The sequence below is a fragment of the Salmo salar genome, chromosome ssa15 (genome assembly GCF_905237065.1).
Source record: "Salmo salar chromosome ssa15, Ssal_v3.1, whole genome shotgun sequence".
NCBI lineage: Eukaryota > Metazoa > Chordata > Actinopteri > Salmoniformes > Salmonidae > Salmo > Salmo salar.
The window spans coordinates 25,034,161-25,056,545 of NC_059456.1; the positions used below are offsets into that span (position 1 = coordinate 25,034,161).

At 46.4% G+C, this 22,385-nt stretch overlaps 1 protein-coding gene across 4 annotated transcripts in view; it reads right to left on the minus strand.

Moving 5' to 3' along the window:
* Nucleotides 1-22,385, minus strand: part of cdc42bpb (CDC42 binding protein kinase beta (DMPK-like)) — a 144,702-nt gene that overhangs the window by 12,381 nt on the left and 109,936 nt on the right. For 2 of the 4 annotated variants that reach the window (XM_014143792.2, XM_014143794.2), the window contains exons 18-33: nucleotides 18,888-19,036; nucleotides 17,408-17,505; nucleotides 16,260-16,339; nucleotides 15,032-15,082; nucleotides 13,118-13,201; nucleotides 10,095-10,175; nucleotides 9,290-9,395; nucleotides 8,679-8,815; nucleotides 8,200-8,339; nucleotides 6,558-6,639; nucleotides 5,890-6,106; nucleotides 4,961-5,023; nucleotides 3,904-4,145; nucleotides 2,939-3,293; nucleotides 2,033-2,130; nucleotides 1,404-1,488 (exon numbers count right to left, since the gene is read on the minus strand). In XM_014143792.2, coding sequence (XP_013999267.1) covers nucleotides 1,404-1,488; nucleotides 2,033-2,130; nucleotides 2,939-3,293; nucleotides 3,904-4,145; nucleotides 4,961-5,023; nucleotides 5,890-6,106; nucleotides 6,558-6,639; nucleotides 8,200-8,339; nucleotides 8,679-8,815; nucleotides 9,290-9,395; nucleotides 10,095-10,175; nucleotides 13,118-13,201; nucleotides 15,032-15,082; nucleotides 16,260-16,339; nucleotides 17,408-17,505; nucleotides 18,888-19,036 — 2,068 coding nt within the window. The remainder of the gene's footprint in view (nucleotides 1-1,403; nucleotides 1,489-2,032; nucleotides 2,131-2,938; nucleotides 3,294-3,903; nucleotides 4,146-4,960; nucleotides 5,024-5,889; nucleotides 6,107-6,557; nucleotides 6,640-8,199; nucleotides 8,340-8,678; nucleotides 8,816-9,289; nucleotides 9,396-10,094; nucleotides 10,176-13,117; nucleotides 13,202-15,031; nucleotides 15,083-16,259; nucleotides 16,340-17,407; nucleotides 17,506-18,887; nucleotides 19,037-22,385) is intronic. The other 2 variants (XM_014143795.2, XM_014143793.2) reach the window with 1 other exon arrangement.

Consider the following 22,385-nt stretch of genomic DNA (forward strand, 5'->3'; position numbering starts at 1 on the left):
TGAGTGTAGTGTGTATTGGGGTATATGTAGTCAGTATATTGAGGTATAGGTGAGTGTATAGTGTATTGGGGTATATATAGTCAGTATATTGTGGTATAGGTGAGTGCATTGGGGTATATATAGTCAGTATATTGTTGTATAGGTGAGTGTATTGGGGTATATGTAGTCAGTATATTGTTGTATAGGTGAGTGTATTGTGGAACAGGTGAGTGCATTGTGGTATATGTAGTCAGTATATTGTGGTATAGGTGAGTGTATTGGGGTATATGTAGTCAGTATATTGAGGTATAGGTAAGTGTATTGGGGTATATGTAGTCAGTGTATTGAGGTATAGGTGAGTGCATTGTGGTATATGCAGTCAGTATATTGAGGTATAGGTGAGTGTAGTGTGTATTGGGGTATATGTAGTCAGTATATTGAGGTATAGGTGAGTGTATAGTGTATTGGGGTATATGTAGTCAGTATATTGTGGTATAGGTGAGTACATTGGGGTATATATAGTCAGTATATTGAGATATAGGTGAGTAGTGTGTATTGGGGTATATGTAGTCAGTATATTGTGGTATAGGTGAGTGCATTGTGGTATATGTAGTCAGTATATTGTTGTATAGGTATTGGGGTATATGTAGTCAGTATATTGTGGGATAGGTGAGTGCATTGGGGTATATATAGTCAGTATATTGTGGTATAGGTGAGTGCATTGTGGTATATGTAGTCAGTATATTGAGGTATAGGTGAGTGCATTGTGGTATATGCAGTCAGTATATTGAGGTATAGCTGAGTGTATTGGGGTATATATAGTCAGTATATTGTGGTATAGGTGAGTGCATTGGGGTATATATAGTCAGTATATTGAGGTATAGGTGAGTAGTGTGTATTGGGGTATATGTAGTCAGTATATTGAGGTATAGGTGAGTAGTGTGTATTGGGGTATATGTAGTCAGTATATTGTGGTATAGGTGAGTGCATTGTGGTATATGTAGTCAGTATATTGTTGTATAGGTATTGGGGTATATGTAGTCAGTATATTGTGGTATAGGTGAGTGCATTGGGGTATATATAGTCAGTATATTGTGGTATAGGTGAGTGCATTGTGGTATATGTAGTCAGTATATTGTGGTATAGGTGAGTGCATTGTGGTATATGTAGTCAGTATATTGTTGTATAGGTGAGTGTATTGGGGTATATGTAGTCAGTACATTGTGGGATAGGTGAGTGCATTGGGGTATATATAGTCAGTATATTGAGGTATAGGTGAGTGTAGTGTGTATTGGGGTATATGTAGTCAGTATATTGAGGTATAGGTGAGTGTATTGTGTATTAGGGTATATGTAGTCAGTATATTGTGGTATAGGTGAGTGTATTGTGGTATATGTAGTCAGTATATTGTGGTGTATTTGTACCTGTGGAGTTGTTGCTGAAGTAGATGAGGCGTGGTTGTTCAGAGCCCAGCAGGTTCAAACTGCCCTCCACATTCAGAGGTCTTAACTGAGGGGCAGAGACATGGGTTACACCAATCCACTCTACAGATCAGGGGCATATATACACACATGCACACAGACACTCCTTTCATTCATTCATGCACTTTGTAACATTCACACACACAGATTAGAACGTGCATCCTCACATTCACCAAGACACCCCTTTATGGCTTGTTAGACTGAACCCAGACTGTTGTCCCAAGACACCCCATTATGGCTTGTTAGACTGAACCCAGACTGTTGTCCCAAGACACCCCATTATGGCTTGTTAGACTGAACCCAGACTGTTGTCCCAAGACACCCCATTATGGCTTGTTAGACTGAACCCAGACTGTTGTCCCAAGACACCCCATTATGGCTTGTTAGACTGAACCCAGACTGTTGTCCCAAGACACCCCATTATGGCTTGTTAGACTGAACCCAGACTGTTGTCCCAAGACACCCCTTTATGGCTTGTTAGACTGAACCCAGACTGTTGTACCAAGACACCCCATTATGGCTTGTTAGACTGAACTCAGACTGTTATATGGGCGGGACAGCCCTGCTTTTACCTTCCTCAGTGAAATTGTCTGGACCCACTCAGTGGTGTGTATGTCAAACACATCCACCCCATACTCGCTGTACACCGTAAGGTAGGAGAAGTTGGAGCCTGGCGGACACACAGGAAAGACACGCTGAGCAATCACAGAGGCCTCCACAGCTTGATACATTTGTAGGATACAATATACTAGATACAGTTTATGTTAGCTTCTTTTAAAAAGTTAACAATATTGAATTTGTCTTTCAGTACCCCTTCAAAAAATATTGTGCATGCAGCACTTACCAGAAGGCCTTCAGAGTTGGATAGCTAACAGTTTCTGGGTGTAAAGGATCCTAGTGGGGCGGCAGGTAGCCTAGTGGTTAGAGCAGGTGGCCTAGTGGTTAGAGCGTTGGGCCAGTAACCGGAAGGTTGCTAGATCGAATCCCTGAGCTGACAAGGTAGAAATCTGTCGTTCTGCCCCTGAACAAGGCTGTTCCCCAGTGGGCCGTCATTGTAATAAGAATTTGTTCTTAACTGACTTGCCTAGTTAAATAAAGGTACAAAAAAAAATATATATATATATATGTTTTTTTAAATGTATTGTGAATGTATTCACTTCCAATGACAGAGATTGTTAGGGTTGGGCTGTATGCAGATTTTAACACCGTCATACCGTTTCTGTACCCTCCCGGGGTATACAGTATTACATGAAGTGCACACAGGGGGCGCTATTTAAACAATAACAACAAAAACCCACACAGAGCATGCAAGTCGGGGTTGCCAACCTATGAAAGACAGAGAGATGTTGTGGCCAAGGACAGTAGGCTGAATTCCAACCTATTCCGACATGTGCCGGCATTACCGCTAGACCAGCCGCATTTCTTCTCCAAAACTTGCCTAACTCAACCACTCAAAACAAAACCAAAGCGTGACATACTGCAGGCGAGCGGCGTGGCGGGCCACATCAGCTCCTGGGCCCTGCTCCTCTTCCCCGTGGGGTCCACATAGATACCCAGCTGGCTGAAGCAGAGTAACAGCTCGGTCGTGCCCACCTCCAGGGCGTGCAGCGCATCTAGGGGCTGCTGGGCCAGGAAGGCTAGCGACGGGTCCCCGGGGCTCACCAGGCTGACGGGCGACGACTCGCCCTGGAGGGCCAGCAGGGCAAAACCTGAGGGGTAGCCCATGCACAGGCGCTCACGCACCATGCCCAGCCACTGGGCCACCCCCGGGGCCTGCACCTCCCACAGCTTGCGGTGGTGCGGCTTGGCCCGGGTGATCTCATAGCACAGAACCTGGTGAAGGGGGAGAGAGAGGAGACGTTACTACTGACATTCTGGCAAAGCAGCAAACGGAAAGGACCTTTTAAAATCAGCCTTGATGTAGCTAGCAGGAGTTTGAAAGGATCTTTATAATCAGCCATGATGTAACTGGCAGAAGTTTGAAAGGACCTTTATAAATCAGCCTTGATGTAACTAGCAGGAGTTTGCTTGGGCTCCCGAGTGGCACAGCAGTCTAAGGCACTGCATCTCAGTACTAGAGGCGTCACTACAGACACCCTGGTTCGAATCCAGGCTGTATCACAACCGGACGTGATTGGGAGTCCCATAGGGTGGCACATAATTGGCCCAGCGTCGTCCGGGTTTGGCCGGTGTAGGCCGTCATTGTAAATAAGAATTCTTAACTGACTTGCCTAGTTAATTAAAGGTTACAGTGATTATGAAGACTTCACGAATGCTCCCTTTATAAGTTGTTTGTTTTGAAATGGGGTCGATATGAGATTTATTCTGATTTAAGTCACATAACTTCAACTACACGAGTCATTTGACATGTATTGTATTGGAACTCTTACTTGTATTTTTGGCATCGTTTTGTAAATAGGTAAATCAATAAATGAATAGTGACCTGGCGCTTGACGGCGGCCAGCAGGCAGGCGGGTCCCCCGGGGCGTAGCACGCCCGTGGTCAGTGCCTGGCAACCCTTGGTCTCTGTCAGCTTGATGTCGAAGCCCGCCTCGGCCCCCTCCAGCACCCCCCAGGGGTGCAGGTGCACGTGCCGGTTGCGTCCACACAGCAGGGCCACCATCTTCTCTTTGGGGATCAGCTCCATCTGGTGCACCTTCTTGCAGTCGGCCGCCCGCACGATCACTGAAGGGGGGAAGAGAAGGAGTAGTCAACAGGGGCAAATGACACAGAGAATGGTAGTGTTTTGAAAGAAATCACAAATTATGATTTGTGAGTCAATAGGTAAGATAGTTGCTTTCCGAATTGTCGAAACACTTTCTCTCCTCGATTTCAAACACCCCCCCTTGAAAAACCAAATGGAGAAGGTACGATGAAAGGGACCTTGGATTCTCCAATGCATTTTTAGAAGGAACCGAAGAGAGAGGACGCGAGGAGGCGAGGAATCGAGGAAAGACCATGGAGAAATAGTATTAGGATGAAGAAAGAAATCGGAGACAATATACCACAAAAGAAAATATGACATGTTGATCGCACATAAGAAACATGTTGGAAATGACAGAAATCTAAAAACTTGACCTTTGTTCTGCATGGAAGAGTCTGCATGTTGTTATGTATCATATGAGCCTCTATGGGGGCTGTCACATATCCCTGTATGTTCCAGATCCAGGGGCATTTGGTACCCTGATGATCTGCACTACAGAGCATTTGTGAAACGTAAACAAACCCTGGCTGAAACAAATCTTGGACCCTGGCCAGGTGGTGGGTCTAAGATCCAGGACCTGAGAACCATGTATTGTGACAATTCAGCGCAAGTCGCATGGAACTTTCTTGCCCATTGTAAAAAAGCTAGTTGGCTAACGTCATGTGGAAAGTGAATATTTGAAAAATGTTAAGGCAAAATATGTTTGAATTTCAGAACCATATCGGGGTACCGAATGTCATATGTGAAAATGCCCTATGAGTGGATATGACCAGACGTGGGATAGGTGTGTTCTTACCATCTCTGGTGACCTCCACTACAAACAGGCCTTCCTCTGTTCCCAGGGCGATACGCTCTCGATCTGCAGGGAGACAAAGGAGCAGTCAACAGAGTCTTCTCTCTCTCACTGCCATCCTCCACACACACACAACAACACCTCTCGCAAACACACACACACACACACTGAGTAAACGCACCATAACATTTTAAGTAATTGGAGATCTCAAACAGCAATTTGCAATTGCATTCTGTGTTTTGCGTGTTTTTTACATTTATTTAACCTTTATTTAACCTTTATTTAACCAGGTAGGCTAGTTGAGAACAAGTTCTCATTAGTAATGTATCCACTACAAAAACAACAAAACTTCCTCCTCACGGAAATTGTCACAGAAAAGCTACAACATTACTTACACCGCAGATTATAATTTCACTCATCCAGTACAGATTATAATTTCACTCACCCAGTACAGATTATAATGTCACTCATCCAGTACAGATTATAATGTCACTCATCCAGTACAGATTATAATTTCACTCATCCAGTACAGATTATAATTTCACTCATCCAGTACAGATTATAATTTCACTCACCCAGTACAGATTATAATGTCACTCATCCAGTACAGATTATAATGTCACTCATCCAGTACAGATTATAATGTCACTCATCCAGTACAGATTATAATTTCACTCATCCAGTACAGATTATAATTTCACTCATCCAGTACAGATTATAATGTCACTCATCCAGTACAGATTATAATGTCACTCATCCAGTACAGATTATAATTTCACTCATCCAGTACAGATTATAATTTCACTCATCAAGTACAGATTATAATTTCACTCATTCGGTCTGAAATGTTACGGTGCGTTTGCTGACAGCACAGGTGTGTGTTTGCGAGAGGGAAAACGCCCCACATTCTCTTCAGTAGTTCCCCAACTCACCGACGATGGCGGCACAGAGCGTGGTCTTGATGGCGGGCAGCGAGGAGTCGTAGGCCTCGTGCAGGACGTGCACTACGCGGTTTCTCAGGCGGTTCTTGGCCAGGATGCTCTGCAGGCTCTCCAGGATGCCCATCCACTTCTTCTTCTCTGCCTCGCTCTCAGCCAGCACCAGCAGGGAGACGGCACCCGCCGGCGAGCTCAGCAGGGACGACGTCACCTGACGGAGGTTTATAATGCGTTATGATACGTTTCTGTGTCGTTACTCCCGTGTCAATGAGGAAGGGCTTGGGTTAATAATAATTGCAACTTTATTAAGTCTCTTTGGGTCCTTAAAGTGCTATATAAAACCCATGTATAGTTATTATTTCATGTTTCTCACATAGGAAACATCATCCCGTAGTAGCAATAGACTGTAATAAAAAACAACAGTAGTCAATATAACATTTTTCACATAAAGGGTTATAATGCGTTATGATACACCATAACTTTTCGTAGTAACTCACAAATATTTTTTACATCCATTAGATGTAACTTTATTTCAAGATCATTTATTGGGTTCTCTCACATAAGAAACATCATATTAGGAATAGATTACAATTAAATAATACATGGGTCAATATAATAACTTTAGTCACATGGTATTTTTCATACAGCAGTTCAAAGCTCACCCTGAATATGCAGGGCACGTCTTTGCGGGTGGCGTGGATGACGTCCGAGGCCAGGACAGAGCTGACGGAAAACTCCTCATCTCTGTGGACATACACAGAGCACAGTGTTACAAACACCCCCACACCAAACACACACACACACACCCCCCCCAAACCCACACACCCCCACCCCAAACACACACCCCCAAACCCCCACCCCAAACACCCCCACCCCAAACACACCCACACACACACACACACACACACACACACACACACACACATCCACACCCCAAACACACACATCCCCACCCCAAACACACACCCCCACCCCAAACACACACACACACACACACCCCAAACACACACCCACACCGCAAACACACACACACACACCGCAAACACACACACACACACCCCAAACACACACACACACCCCAAACACACACACACCCCAAACACACACACACACCCCAAACACACACACACACACACACCCCAAACACACACAAACACACACCCCACCCCAAACACACACACCCACCCCCAAACACACACCCCCACCCCAAACACACCCACCCCCACCCCAAACACACACACACACCCCCCACCCCAAACACACACCCCCACCCCAAACCCCCACCCCAAACACACACACCCACCCCACCCCAAACCCCCACCCCAAACACACACACCCACCCCCACCCCCAAACACACACCCACCCCCACCCCAAACACACACCCCCCACCCCAAACCCCCACCCCAAACACACACACCCACCCCCACCCCAAACACACACACACACCCACCCCCACCCCAAACACACACACCCACCCCCACCCCAAACACACACACACCCCCCACCCCAAACACACACACACACCCCCACCCCAAACACACACACACACACCCCCCAAACCCCAAACACACACACCCCCCCAAACACACACACACACCCCCCAAACCCCAAACCCACACACACACCCCCCAAACCCCCAAAACCCACACACACACCCCCAAACCCCCAAACACACACACCCCCCAAACCCCAAACACACACACCCCCCAAACCCCCAAACACACACCCCCCAAACCCCCAAACACACACACACCCCCAAACCCCAAACACACACCCACACCCCCCCCAAACCCCCCACCCACCCCCCAAACCCCAAACACCCACCCACCCCAACCCAAACACCCACCACTCCCTAACACCCACCACTCCCTAACACCCACCACTCCCTAACACCCACCACTCCCTAACACCCACCACTCCCTAACACCCCTCACCACCACTCCCTAACACCCTTCTCACCCACCACTCCCTAACACCCTAACCACTCCCTAACACCCTACCACTCCCTAACACCCTCTACCACTCCCTAACACCCTTTACCACTCCCTAACACCCTACCACTCCCTAACACCCACCACTCCCTAACACCCAACCACTCCCTAACACCCCAACCACTCCCTAAACCCTTCACCTACCACTCCCAAACACCCTTCTCACCTACCACTCCCTAACACCCTTCTCACCTACCACTCCCTAACACCCTTCTCACCTACCACTCCCTAACACCCTTCTCACCTACCACTCCCTAACACCCTTTCACCTACCACTCCCTAACACCCTTCACCCCAACATAGTGGTCTTACCTCAGGTCCAGGACCTGACTGGTCACCACACCTGGCTGGGTGGACTTGCCCTCAGGCACCTCGTACAGGAAGAGTTTACAATCACACACCACGGCGTACGCCCGCTGCCAGCCCTTCTTTACCCCCGTGGGCTTGGGGATCTGATGGAGAGGGCAAAGCAGCAACCTTTCATTTCAGAGGTCTGTTCTTGTTGTTCATTTCCAATAAACTGGACATCACACGTTCCCATCTTGTTAAGATGAACAGAATTGCAATGTCTTGATTACATCAAAGCAACAACATTCAAGGAAGATATTAGCGTATCACCATGAAAAGACCACGATGTAATCATAGAACTATAAGGACTAGAATGGGTGGGAAATAAAAAAAGAAAAACTTGGCAGCACACTTAAGGGTACACTCAATATGGCCGCAGGAACGCAAACTGTAGTCATTCTATTTCCACGGTGATAACCTGTTACTAAGTGTGTGGTGCTCACCCTGACGAAGCCCTTGTAGGCGGTGCCGATGCCCCTCTGTACGTCGATGCCCAGAGGCCTCTTGGCCTGCTCAGGGGGGATGGGGCACACCTGGGGGGCATTGTCCTTACAGGATACATGGCAGATGAAGGAGCACACTGGAGAAAAAGAGGGATAGAGAGAAAGAGGGAGAGAATATTCATATACACAAGGAAACATGCAGTCCAATCATAAGGTGCAGTTTCAGATCTCCCGTTCAGTCAAAACATTACAGTCCATTTATAGTGAGCGAGTGGTGTGTCTGCGGGAGGAAAATGCTGCACCCAACTAGCCCGGCACAATCTCCCCAGTCCCCCCAACTAGCCCGGCACAATCTCCCCAGTCCCCCCAACTAGCCCGGCACAATCTCCCCAGTCCCCCCAACTAGCCCGGCACAATCTCCCCAGTCCCCCCAACTAGCCCGGCACAATCTCCCCAGTCCCCCAACTAGCCCGGCACAATCTCCCCAGTCCCCCCAACTAGCCCGGCACAATCTCCCCAGTCCCCCCAACTAACCCGGCACAATCTCCCCAGTCCCCCCAACTAGCTGACACCGGTGACAGAGAGCGTGGTCGTGTGTGTCTGGCGCTCACCTTCGCAGGCGTAGCCCTGGCGGATGAGACCCACCATCAAGGAGGTGCAGTGCGTGCACTGGGTGGGGCTAGAGAAGGTCTTGATGCTCAGCTGGTGAGCTTTGGGCTGCACACACACACACACACACACACGAAGAGAGAGATAAGAACACAGAACACTTAGCCAAGTGTTACAGACTAGCTGACAGCGTGTGTGTGTGTCAAATTATTCTATGAGTATGAGTGGTAGCACATATGCGGGAGCGTGTGTGTGTGTGAGTGTGTGAGAGCGGTGTGTGTGTGAGTGTGTGAGAGCGGTGTGTGTGTGAGAGCGGTGTGTGTGTGAGAGCGGTGTGTGTGTGAGAGCGGTGTGTGTGTGAGAGCGGTGTGTGTGTGAGTGTGTGAGAGTGTGTGAGAGCGGTGTGTGTGAGTGTGAGAGCGGTGTGTGTGTGAGTGTGTGAGAGCGGTGTGTGTGTGAGTGTGTGAGAGCGGTGTGTGTGTGTGAGAGAGCGGTGTGTGTGTGTGAGAGAGCGGTGTGTGTGTGTGAGAGAGCGGTGTGTGTGTGTGTGAGAGCGGTGTGTGTGTGTGAGAGAGCGGTGTGTGTGTGTGAGAGAGCGGTGTGTGTGTGTGAGAGAGCGGTGTGTGTGTGTGAGAGAGCGGTGTGTGTGTGTGAGAGAGCGGTGTGTGTGTGTGAGAGAGCGGTGTGTGTGTGTGAGAGCGGTGTGTGTGTGTGAGAGCGGTGTGTGTGTGAGAGCGGTGTGTGTGTGAGAGCGGTGTGTGAGAGCATTGTGTGAGAGCGCTGTGTGTGTGTGGGGCCAGGCGGTACCTTTGGTGTGGTCAGCAGCGATGTTGGATAGACAGGGGAGGGGACGGTAGGGGTAACAGCAGGGGGCTTGGGGACTGGCTCCTGTGGGAGAGGGGTCAAAGTTTAAAGGTCAACAGGTCAGACTGGGGAGAGGAAAGCGCTGGGTTCATTAGGCACCAAATGGAAGAACATTTACTAAAGCAGGGAGGGACTACATTGAGTTATCCGATAAGAAACAAATTGTTTTCCGTTGCAAAACGTTTTCCCTTGCGTACCTTAATGAACGTGACCCTGGTTCTATAATGTAAAAACATGCACTGTACTTTACTGGGATAAGAGTCATTTAATTAGCTAACAATCAGGAAGGGGGTCAAGAGAGTCATTTAATTAGCTAACAATCAGGAAGGGGGTCAAGAGAGTCATTTAATTAGCTAACAATCAGGAAGGGGGTCAAGAGAGTCATTTAATTAGCTAACAATCAGGAAGGGGGTCAAGAGAGTCATTTAATTAGCTAACAATCAGGAAGGAGGTCAATTGTTACTCCTGAAGATACATTTAATTCATTCATTGGAAAAATTGCCCTGCATTTCACCTCTTCTCCTATATTGACAGTGACTTATAACCAATGATGTGTATAAACCCTGGATTGCTGATGCTATGTATTGGCCATTGAGAGGTTTTCAATTAAATGTTTCAAGGACCATATTACATCTATTTGTGTTGTAGTGAGGACAGTAACATTTGTAATCTTAAAACAATTATACTTTAAGGAAATATGATTGTTGAATGTTTATGTTGAGTTCACATTAGGGGTGGCAGGTAGGTTACTGGTTAGTGTTGGGCCAGTAACCGAAAGGTTGCTAGATCGAATCCCCGAGCTGACAAGGTAAAAATCTGTCGTTCTGCCCCTGAACAAGGCAGTTAACCCACTGTTCCTAGGCCGTCATTGTAAATAAGAATTTGTTCTTAATAACTGACTTGCCTAGTAAAATAAAAGGTAAATAAATAAAATAATAATATTATAATTTAAAAGTGTGCATTAAGATCTCTGTAATAGAATAAATATGGCAAAGATATATATTTTTCTACAATGGTGGGGGAGGTAGTGCCAAATGGAGGCACCATGACTTCAACACAGTGCCACCTACCAGTTATCTAGTGTATATACACTGCTCAAAAAAATAAAGGGAACACTTAAACAACACAATGTAACTCCAAGTCAATCACACTTCTGTGAAATCAAACTGTCCACTTAGGAAGCAACACTGATTGACAATACATTTCACATGCTGTTGTGCAAATGGAATAGACAACAGGTGGAAATTATAGGCAATTAGCAAGACACCCCCAATAAAGGAGTGGTTCTGAAGGTGGGGACCACAGACCACTCAGTTCATATGCTTCCTGGCTGATGTTTTGGTCACTTTTGAATGCTGGCGGTGCTTTCACTCTAGTGGTAGCATGAGACGGAGTCTACAACCCACACAAGTGGTACAGGTAGTGCAGCTCATCCAGGATGGCACATCAATGCGAGCTGTGGCAAGAAGGTTTGCTGTGTCTGTCAGCGTAGTGTGCAGAGCATGGAGGCGCTACCAGGAGACAGGCCAGTACATCAGGAGACGTGGAGGAGGCCGTAGGAGGGCAACAACCAAGCAGCAGGACCGCTACCTCCGCCTTTGTGCAAGGAGGAGCAGGAGAAGCACTGCCAGAGCCCTGCAAAATGACCTCCAGCAGGCCACAAATGTGCATGTGTCTGCTCAAACGGTCAGAAACGGACTCCATGAGGGTGGTATGAGGGCCCGACGTCCACAGGTGGGTTTGTGGTTACAGACCAACACCGTGCAGAATGTTTGGCATTTGCCAGAGAACACCAAGATTGGCAAATTCACCACTGGCTCCCTGTGCTCTTCACAGATGAAAGCAGGTTCACACTGAGCACGTGACAGACGTGACAGAGTCTGGAGACGCCGTGGAGAACGTTCTGCTGCCTGCAACATCCTCCAGCATGACCGGTTTGGCGGTGGGTCAGTCATGGTGTGGGGTGGCATTTCTTTGGGGGGCCGCACAGCCCTCCATGTGCTCGCCAGAGGTAGCCTGACTGCCATTAGGTACCGAGCTGAGATCCTCAGACCCCTTGTGAGACCATATGCTGGTGCGGTTGGCCCTGACAATGCTAGACCTCATGTGGCTGGAGTGTGTCAGCAGTTCCTGCAAGAGGAAGGCATTGATGCTATGGACTGGCCCACCCGTTACCCAGACCTGAATCCAATTGAGCACATCTGGGACATCATGTCTTGCTCCATCCACCAACGCCACGTTGCACCACAGACTGTCCAGGAGTTGGCGGATGCTTTAGTCCAGGTCTGGGAGGAGATCCCTCAGGAGACCATCCGCCACCTCATCAGGAGCATGCCCAGGCGTTGTAGGGAGGTCATACAGGCACGTGGAGGCCACACACACTACTGAGCCTCATTTTGACTTGTTTTAAGGACATTACATCAAAGTTGGATCAGCCTGTAGTGTGGTTTTCCACTTTAATTTTGAGTGTGACTCCAAATCCAGACCTCCATGGGTTGATAAATTGGATTTCCATTGATTATTTTGTGTGATTTTGTTGTCAGCACATTCAACTATGTAAAGAAAAAAGTATTTAATAAGATTATTTCTTTCATTCAGATCTAGGATGTGTTGTTTAAGTGTTCCCTTTATTTTTTTGAGCAGTATATAAATCATTGGTTACAATGCACCTAAATCCTGTTACAATGAACAATAGGCATTGTGAATCATAGCATACATTAAAATATTAAATTGTACAATGGTGACTAATAATGTATTATTATTTATGACATGTATTATTTCTCTCTACATTGTTGGGAAGGACCCGTAAGTAAGCATTTCACTGTTAGTCTACACCTGTTGTTTACCAAGCATGTAACAAATAAAATGTGAACTGGGATGAGACAGGGTACGTCTGGAGAAAGGATGTCTGGGAGGGATGTGCGATATGGACGGAAGTGTGTGTGTGCGCGCAATAGAACACTCACATCCTGCTCAGAGGCCACGGAGGGCGACGAGGAAGGGACGTCTGACTTCTGGGGCGTGGCATCTATCTCGCTGACAGAGCTGGTCTGGAGGAGGGAGAGGGATGATGAAATAGAGGAGTTTGTGTGTACTGGGCGGAAATGTTTGCGTTTGCTATAGGCTGAGACATATACACTAGGGTCACTAGCACTAGGAGGCATGCTTGAGGTTGCACTTATCCACAGCTCTAGAATCAGACTAGTCAATCTCCAATCCATTAGGGAGTTAAAATATAGCTGACCCTGTATCAGTGATAATTTCTATCTGAAGGGAGCATTAGGCAGCCAGTAGGTGGTGCTAAGTGCCCATCTCTCGATGCCTCCTTGAATATTTGCGTTCCCCATGTACAAAATTGTCTCAGTATCTGAGGAAGGAAACACATCTGAACAACACCTGCATCAACTCATATACATAGGAACTGCCTATGCTATATTTAAGCAATAAGGCACGAGGGGGTGTGGTATATGGCCAATATACCACAGGGCTAAGGGCTGTTCTTGTACACATACCACAAACCCCCGAGGTGCCTTATTGCTATTATAAACTGGTTACCAACATAATTAGAGCAGTAAAAATACATGTTTTGTCATACCCGTGGTATACGATCTGATATACCACGGCTGTCAGCCAATCAGCATTCAGGGCTTGAACCCCCCAGTTTATAATATAATATATATGCCATTTTGCAGACGCATAGTATTTCACCATCATGAAGGCATACTCGGAACAGGTATCGAGCTGAAGTGGTTTTGTGAATAAAACTAAAATACAAAACAAGCCCACTTAACATGTCACAATCCTAATACGAGCAGTATACTGCGTTACACACAAACCATTTAATCATTCAGTATTTTCATGGTCTACTAGACCGTGTTGAGTAGACCATGTGTACGGTCCACTTAAGAGTCTAACAATGAGTGACACATTGAAATGATAAACAATACTTACCATATAAACTGTTATTTGAAATGTGATTCTTTACATCGACTCAAATGTTATGTAGCCTACATCAAACACTTATAGCCTAACAATGATACTGAAAAGGTTTTTTTACAACAACAAAAAAAATACAACAAAAAAAGATTGACAAAATTAGGAGAAATCATGGGAGGTAATTTGGGATCCAACGCTAATCATCTTTTAATTAAACTAAAAATGAAGGCAGGTACTACATCCTCCTAACCAATCACTGGATAAAGCACACACACTGAAAAGGTCTAGCTCATCAATATTCTCCGTGTGCTGTCGTAGGGTTAGTTTGTTTTGTTTCTTCGTTAGTCGTGTAGGCAGATAACAAATATGCTAATGGTTAACAGGGTTTTGTGAGGTGACTGGTTATACTACTGAGGAATTCTGACGGACGTTAGCAGTATTGGCGGTTAGAGGGGGGGTTAACGCTAACATTGGGGATGCTAATGCAGAAGCACGTTCTAGAGAAGATGCCCGCAAACCTTTTAGCGCCCAACATAAGCTAATGCTAACATAGGGGAAGGTTAACTACAGGAAGAGAGTGCCACCAGCTGTGAAAAGGTCTATTTTAGCAAAACTTTAATCCTTCTAGGTAAATTAGCATTAGCTACAATCTGTGCTAATCACAGTCATTTTATTCAACTAAAAGTGTAGCCTGTTCACAATAGTAAGAATAGAAATACTAGGAACAGTTTAAACTACCATGCACACTGCCATAAGAGACAAGAAGCTAAAGTATTAGCCCATATTAGCATGCTAATGGGTAACTGCTAATTGGTAAAAACAGGGCAACACACGTGGAGAAAGCTCTATTTTCTCCCAACCTTTTTGTATGCTGGCAGCACAACCCCCCTGGGTTAGGGATTAACTGAGAAAATGGGGGAAGGAGCTCTGAGGAAACCACTTACTTCATCCCAAAACGCTAGCAGAGAGGACGCGGACGAGGAAGAGACCGATTCCTTTTTTGGAAGGGTGACACACGAGAGGGACAAAAAAAAGCACAGGTTTTTGGGGGTTTATGGTTTATTTTTCGGGGGTTTATGGGGTTCTTTTGCAGAACAAGAACACAATGGGGGCCAGAGTTGATAAGGTCATTCAACAGGGTTTACTGCGAGGACATGCTTAGACCACCGCTTCCGATGGTTTTTATCCTGTGTCAATTTATGGCCCTGAGAAAATTGAGGGAACTAAGACAAAATGGCCCCTTCACCACAAGCCGTTTCCTCTGAAACAACACTGAATCAGGTCTTCTGGGGCCTTTACGCTGACCTAGCGGCTTCAACGCTGACTAATCCCTATTTTTACAACCTCGAGGTAGCCAGGTGCTGAAAAACCCCCAGGTTCACGGTTGCGCTGAGCAGCAAGATCTTTCGACCACAAAGCAGCTTGTGCTAGTGGTGTTGAAAGTGAGAAGCAGTTAGCAGCTGATAGTTTTGTCCATCTTTTCCCTCTCATTAAGTTCAGGTCATGGCAAGCTTTCTTGTAACTCTACTTACTCCGTTGCAGTTCCTTTGTGGCCTTGAGCCCTTCTTATAACGTTGGCCCATTAGCTGCAGATCCTGTCCAAACCTTGGTAGCTGCATCAGGTTACTGTGTGCGGATGGGTAAAATTACCCCGATTTTTTTCCCATGGGTTGGAGGGTCAAGAGGTATTTTTCTGCTTGCGCCCCCCTCTCCGTACCTTTGAAGTTCTTTGTGGTGATGACGTGATTGAGCACATCAGAGGGCATGGTGATATAAACTCCGGAGCTTGGCCCTTTCGCACATTGAACTGTGTACCTCAATCTGGGTCTCTCTTTTTAAGGATTTCAGTGTAAGTATATATGTGGGCATGTCTGTTTATAAATTGTGTGACTATGCGAGTGTGACAACAGCACTAGCCAGCCAGTCTGTGTGTGTCTCTGTATGCATTTAACCGCAGGGGTGCCATTTGCAATGCCGTCTCCATTGTGACTCCTGTCTAGCAGGGTGCTCTGTGGGACACCAGCCATGCCAAGTCCTCCACCCTCTGAAATCAATATATCAACTCCCACCGGCCTGTCACCACCGATACACACAGAGACTGCGAGAAAGTGGCTGTTAATGTTTGTTACGGACATGTGACGGGGAGAGAAAGGTGTGCAGAGAGACACTCACTCTGAACGTCAGGTCGTGGGCCAGTGGAGAGGTGTTGAAGTACTCGAAAATGGAGTCCTGGAAATCGGGCAGTTTCAGACCTGTATTTAGAAGACAAGGACAGCCTGAGCATAGCCTGCATTTATACTATTCTAAAGAGGAATACTGTTCATATAAGTACAGTTGAAGGGAAAGATGTAACTGCCAATAGTAGAGAATGAAATGTCCCGTTTCTATATGAGAGGTAATCATTAGTAGTTATGGATGAATGGACTAAAAGGCTAATCAACAGCTTCTACCCTCAACAATTAATCAAATCGCCACCGGACAATTTACATTGACCACCCCCCTCCCTTTTGTACACTGCTGCTACTTGCTGTTTATTATCTATGCATAGTCACTTAACCCCCACCTACATGTACAAATTACCTCAACTAACTTGTACCTCCGCACACTGACTCGGTACCGGTGCCCCCTGTTTATAGCCTCGTTATTGTGTTACTTTTCATTATTACGTTATATTTTAATCTACTTGATAAAAATGTTCTTACCTCTTCTTGAACTGCACTGTTGAACTGCACTGTTGGTTAATGGCTTGTAAGTAAGCATTTCATGGTAAAGTCTACACATGTTGTATTCGGCGCATGTGACAAATAAAGTTTGATTTGATGAATGTGCATCTCCAATGATCAAATAAAACCAAACAAACGTTTCGTATCCGTACGACCAACACCAATTACACGTGTTAGTTTCTCTACCTAACAACCTATTTCAGTTCGTTGACATTTGCCAGGGACAGTTGAGAGCAGGGATAATCAACTAGATCGTGGGCCGATTCTTTCTTGAGCGGATGGTCAGGGAGCCGGAACATAATTACAAATCATTTGCAAATTGACCACAAGAAGCCCAAACATATATATCCGACTAAAACATAACAATTTCAAACCTTGTTTACAGTTGTATATGTTTACATATATCTGCCTATATTATGCGAATACTTTTAAAAAATGACTTTGAGCTGATTAGCTGGTGTTTTTACAGTCTTATGTGAAGAAAAAATAATTGTGGGACAAATAAAATCACCCGTGGGCAAAGATCGGCTCGTAGGCCGCCAGCTGTGGAACCCTGTTTTAGGGTAAGAACAAGAGTTAAGAGTATGGTCAACCAACCTTTGTCCGAGCGGGAACGGCTCTCCTCCAAGTCCTTCTTCATGATCTCCAGCTGCTCCACCATATCCCTGCTCCTGGACTCTGAATCCTTCAGTTTGCTGTGTGTGTGTGTGTGTGTGTGTGTGTGTGTGTGTGTGTGTCAAGGAGAGAGAAAGAGAGGAAAAAAGTGGGTTATGATTCATCCTCCTCCCTCTTTCCCATTCATGCCCACTTAAAATCAAAATAAAACTCCACCTTTGCATCAATCAGCATGTAGCTAGCTAGCTAACCTGCACAAGCTCTTTCACGTTTGACCCTTTGAAAAGACAGAAGATAGACTTAAAAGGTCAAACGCTAGGGGCCAACCGTGTGGGGTGGTGAAAGTTTGCGTCTAGGTATGTGGGGTCAGCGTCTAGGTATGTGGGGTCAGCGTCTAGGTATGTGGGGTCAGCGTCTAGGTATGTGGGGTCAGGGTCTAGGTATGTGGGGTCAGGGTCTAGGTATGTGGGGTCAGGGTCTAGGTATGTGGGGTCAGGGTCTAGGTATGTGGGGTCAGGGTCTAGGTATGTGGGGTCAGGGTCTAGGTATGTGGGGTTAAGGTCAGGTTCTAGGTATGTGGGGTTAAGGTCAGGTTCTAGGTATGTGGGGTTAAGGTCAGGTTCTAGGTATGTGGGGTTAGCTCATCTGGTAAGCTTGGGTCACTGAGCAGCTCGCGGCTGGGTTTCTCTTACCGATTACAAGCATACCCATAACATGATGCAACCACCATGCTTGAAAACATGAAGTGTGTTTGTATTGGTTGTATTGGCACCAAACACTTTGTATTTAGGACCAAAAGTGAATTGCTTTGACACATTTTTTTGCAATATTACTTTAGTGACTTTTTGCAAACAGGACACATGTTTTGGAATATTTTTATGCTGTACAGGCTTCCTTTTCACTCTGTCAATTAGGTTAGTATTGTGGAGTAACTACAATGGTGTTGATCTATCCTCAGTTGTCTCCCATCACAGCCATTAAACTCGGTTTCCTCCCTCTCCGGCAATGGCGTTAAGCAGGATGCCTGTTTCTTTGTGGTGACTGGGTGTATTGATACACCATCCAAATGTAATTAATAACTTCACCATGCTCAAAACGGATATACAATATATATTTTTTTACCCATCTACTAACAGGTGCCCTTTATTTCGAGGCATTGGAAAAACTCCCTGGTCTTTGTGGTTGAATCATTGTGTGAAATGTACTGATCGACTGAGGGACCTTACAGATAATTGTAATGTGTGGGGTACAGAGATGAGGTAGTCATTCAAAAATCATGTTAAACACTATTTTTAGTCCATGCAACTTATTATGTGATTTGTTAAGCAAATTTGAACTCCTGAACTTATTTAGGCTTGCCATTACAAAGGGGTTGAATACTTATTGGCTCAAGACATTTCAGCTTCTCATTTTAAATTGATTTGTAAGAATAAACGGGTGGAGTTGTGGGGGCAGGGCTGACCTTTCGAAGGAGATGTTGGAGGCCTTGACCTTGCGAAGCTCCTCCTGGACCAGCTGCTTGGCCCGTATCTCGGCGTCCAGGGCAGACTGCAGCTCCAAACGGGCCGACATGTCCAGCTTCTGGCTGCGTCGCACCTTCCACAGGGGGTCCTGGGGACGAGAGCAGGGTTAACTGTATTGTATTCAGGGTGGGGGGGAGGGGGAAGGGATTGATGTGATAACATTCATCAGTGGCCAATTATTGGGTGTGATCGATTGAAGATGCTCTGAACATGGGGTGTAAACGGTGCAGGCAACGCCAGGAACATGGTTTGGATTCACCGATTAACAGGAATCAGTTGAGTGATTTGTGGCCAGAGGTGAGTGGCAACTGGCCAATGCAGTTAGTTCCACTGTTTGTTGAATCTGCTTCTGTATTGGTATGCTCTCCTATGGATCGTCTTGTGACTGTCAAGCTGTCATGTAATAGTCCCTGTGTAGTGCAATAGAGTGTATAAGATGTAGGAATCCATTCAACTAGAAAAAAAAGCTAACTGAACATGCCCTCAAGAAAATGGCTGTCCAATCATGTCAGCTAAACCTCAAATACAATTCAGCAGGTGCTAAAAATATTTGAGATTTCATCAACTCCTCCGTACCCTCCCTTACACACACACACACACACACACACACACACACACACAATGGACATCTTTTATCGAGCGAATGAGGGAGCCAATGACAAATGGACTTTTCAGGAAGCTGAGATGACATTCCACGGATGCTGGCAGATCGCGTGACATCACTGCCCAACAGGACAGGAAATGAGATGAGGCATCATATCCTCTAACCCAGCCCGACCCCCTACGCCCCCCATACCTAATACTTACTCCCCCAGACAGTCTGACAAATTCTAGCCAGTCTCATACGTTACAGGAGAGAGAGAGGAAACAGAGCGAGAGAGAAGAGAGACCGAGAGAAGACAGAGCAAGAGAGACCGCAAAAGGAGAGCGTGAGAAAAGAGAGAGGATCCATAGTGCTCCTGCACAGCACAAATGTGGAGCTCTTTGTACTCTAAGGAGCTCCCTACCCCCCATCCTAAACTTAACCATTAGGGTGATGGAAGAATATCTGAATATCTATCAGTATTTAAGGGCAACTTCTACTAACCCCCTCCCCTGAAATGTATTCCTAGGTTCTTGGATCTTGTAAGCAATGGAAGCATCTTATAGTATCAGTCTTGTCTGAAACACGTGGCCCCTTCAAACTCCGAATCCAATTTTGCTTTCTAGGTCTCCGAATGCTTCAAAGCAGTGCCAGTATTTTTAAATACTCACTATCTGGGGACATCAAACCCACTTTCAAACAGGCCTAAAATATCATGTTAGAATTCAGATCACACTGGCTATTCCAGGTCATTTTTTCTCAAGGAACTCAAATCACCAATCGGTATTAAATGGGCCATATGAGTGACAGACTGGCGACGCTATCAGCATGAGAACAGTCCTCTGCACTGCCTACGGCGGAGCGTCACATCCGCAGTGATTGGAGGCTGGCTTTGATTGAAGGACGCACTCACCCTCTTGTCCCCCCCCAGCTGAGGGAACGGGCTTCAGGGGAGGAGTGGCCACTCCTGAGCCTTGCTGGGGGCGGGAGGTTAAAACAGAAGAGCACTCAACGCAACTCACACACACTTCACCAGAGTACACCAACACAGGAAGCAAATGATTGGCAACCAAAATATTTTTCTACAATTTCTCCATCATTGGAGAGTTTAATGCTTTCCCTCCTACTCTCCCCCCCCCCTTTTTTGATTGCTTGAGTAAATCTACTACTATGTAGGGAACAGGGTGCCGTTTGGGATGAATACAATGTTACTCCACTCTTAAAACAGTATCAGCAACAACAGCGGGCATAGCCTTTCTCTGTCTGGTGAGCACTATGCTTCCAAAAGTACCCAGACAGACACCAGGAGCTAATATCATTAAGCTAACGCTACTAATGCTAAGCCTGCCGTAAATAGCCCTGTCTAATGGGAATGGATGGAGGGGAGATGACAGGTGTGCCAACGTTGCTGCTAACGCTAGCTAAATAGCCCTGTCTAATGGGAATGGACGGAGGGGAGATGACAAGTGTGCTAACGCTAGCTAGCTAAGGGAGCGGAGGGAACTGCACTCAAGGTCACGTTTGATGTAATATTCCTCTCCCTGTAACCAGGTTAAGGCTGAAAATAAGAGGAAGATGGACTCCCTACACATACAGAATGAACTATAGAGTTATATCTAGAGATTATAATGGCGCCAGACAGACGATCTCTCAACACTAATGTCGCTCTGTAGATTAACAGGTGACTAATCATATATTGATACAAATGCATTGTGAAATATAGTAGATATGGAATATTTAAGAACAAATTACGTGATTTCTAATTCATTTCACATTGATTGCTAAAACCAATTTGAAGTAAAGACTACCATGTCTGATACAACACCTTTCCATCCATAGAAAGTACTGCACAAGGCCCAAGGCTTTGTAGAAAGATATCGTGGCGTCGGGAGGCTACAGTGGGGCCCGGGAGGGGAAAGGCTACAGTGGGGAAAGGCTACAGTGGGGAAAGGCTACAGTGGGGCCCGGGAGGGGAAAGGCTACAGTGGGGCCCGGGAGGGGAAAGGCTACAGTGGGGAAAGGCTACAGTGGGGCCCGGGAGGGGAAAGGCTACAGTGGGGCCCGGGAGGGGAAAGGCTACAGTGGGGAAAGGCTACAGTGGGGAAAGGCTACAGTGGGGCCCGGGAGGGGAAAGGCTACAGTGGGGAAAGGCTACAGTGGGGAAAGGCTACAGTGGGGCCCGGGAGGGGAAAGGCTACAGTGGGGAAAGGCTACAGTGGGGAAAGGCTACAGTGGGGAAAGGCTACAGTGGGGAAAGGCTACAGTGGGGAAAGGCTACAGTGGGGAAAGGCTACAGTGGGGAAAGGCTACAGTGGGGAAAGGCTACAGTGGGGAAAGGCTACAGAGGGGAAAGGCTACAGTGGGGAAAGGCTACAGTGGGGAAAGGCTACAGAGGGGAAAGGCTACAGTGGGGAAAGGCTACAGTGGGGCGCCGGGAGGGGAAAGGCTACAGTGGGGAAAGGCTACAGTGGGGAAAGGCTACAGTGGGGCGCCGGGAGGGGAAAGGCTACAGTGGGGCATCGGGAACATTTTTGGTTTTTAGCTGCTACACTGGAAGTGTAATTTTTTGCCGGAGTGAGCAAAGCGCAATCCACTTCAAGTGTTCTCGGGTGTGAGCCACGTTCAGATTTCTTGAAAATAGAACCAGAGCGTAATTGTACGCTTACACCCAGGTTCCATTGAAATGAATAGGAGTTTCTCTCCCTCGGCCAACTACATGTCCAGTGTAGCAGACTTGTCTGGCTGATTGCCTGATACAAAGTCCATAGGAATGAATGGGACTCCATTTTCATGACTTGGTGTAGTTATTATATAATTCTATGATATTGCACCTTGGCAGAAATGCCTTAGGGTG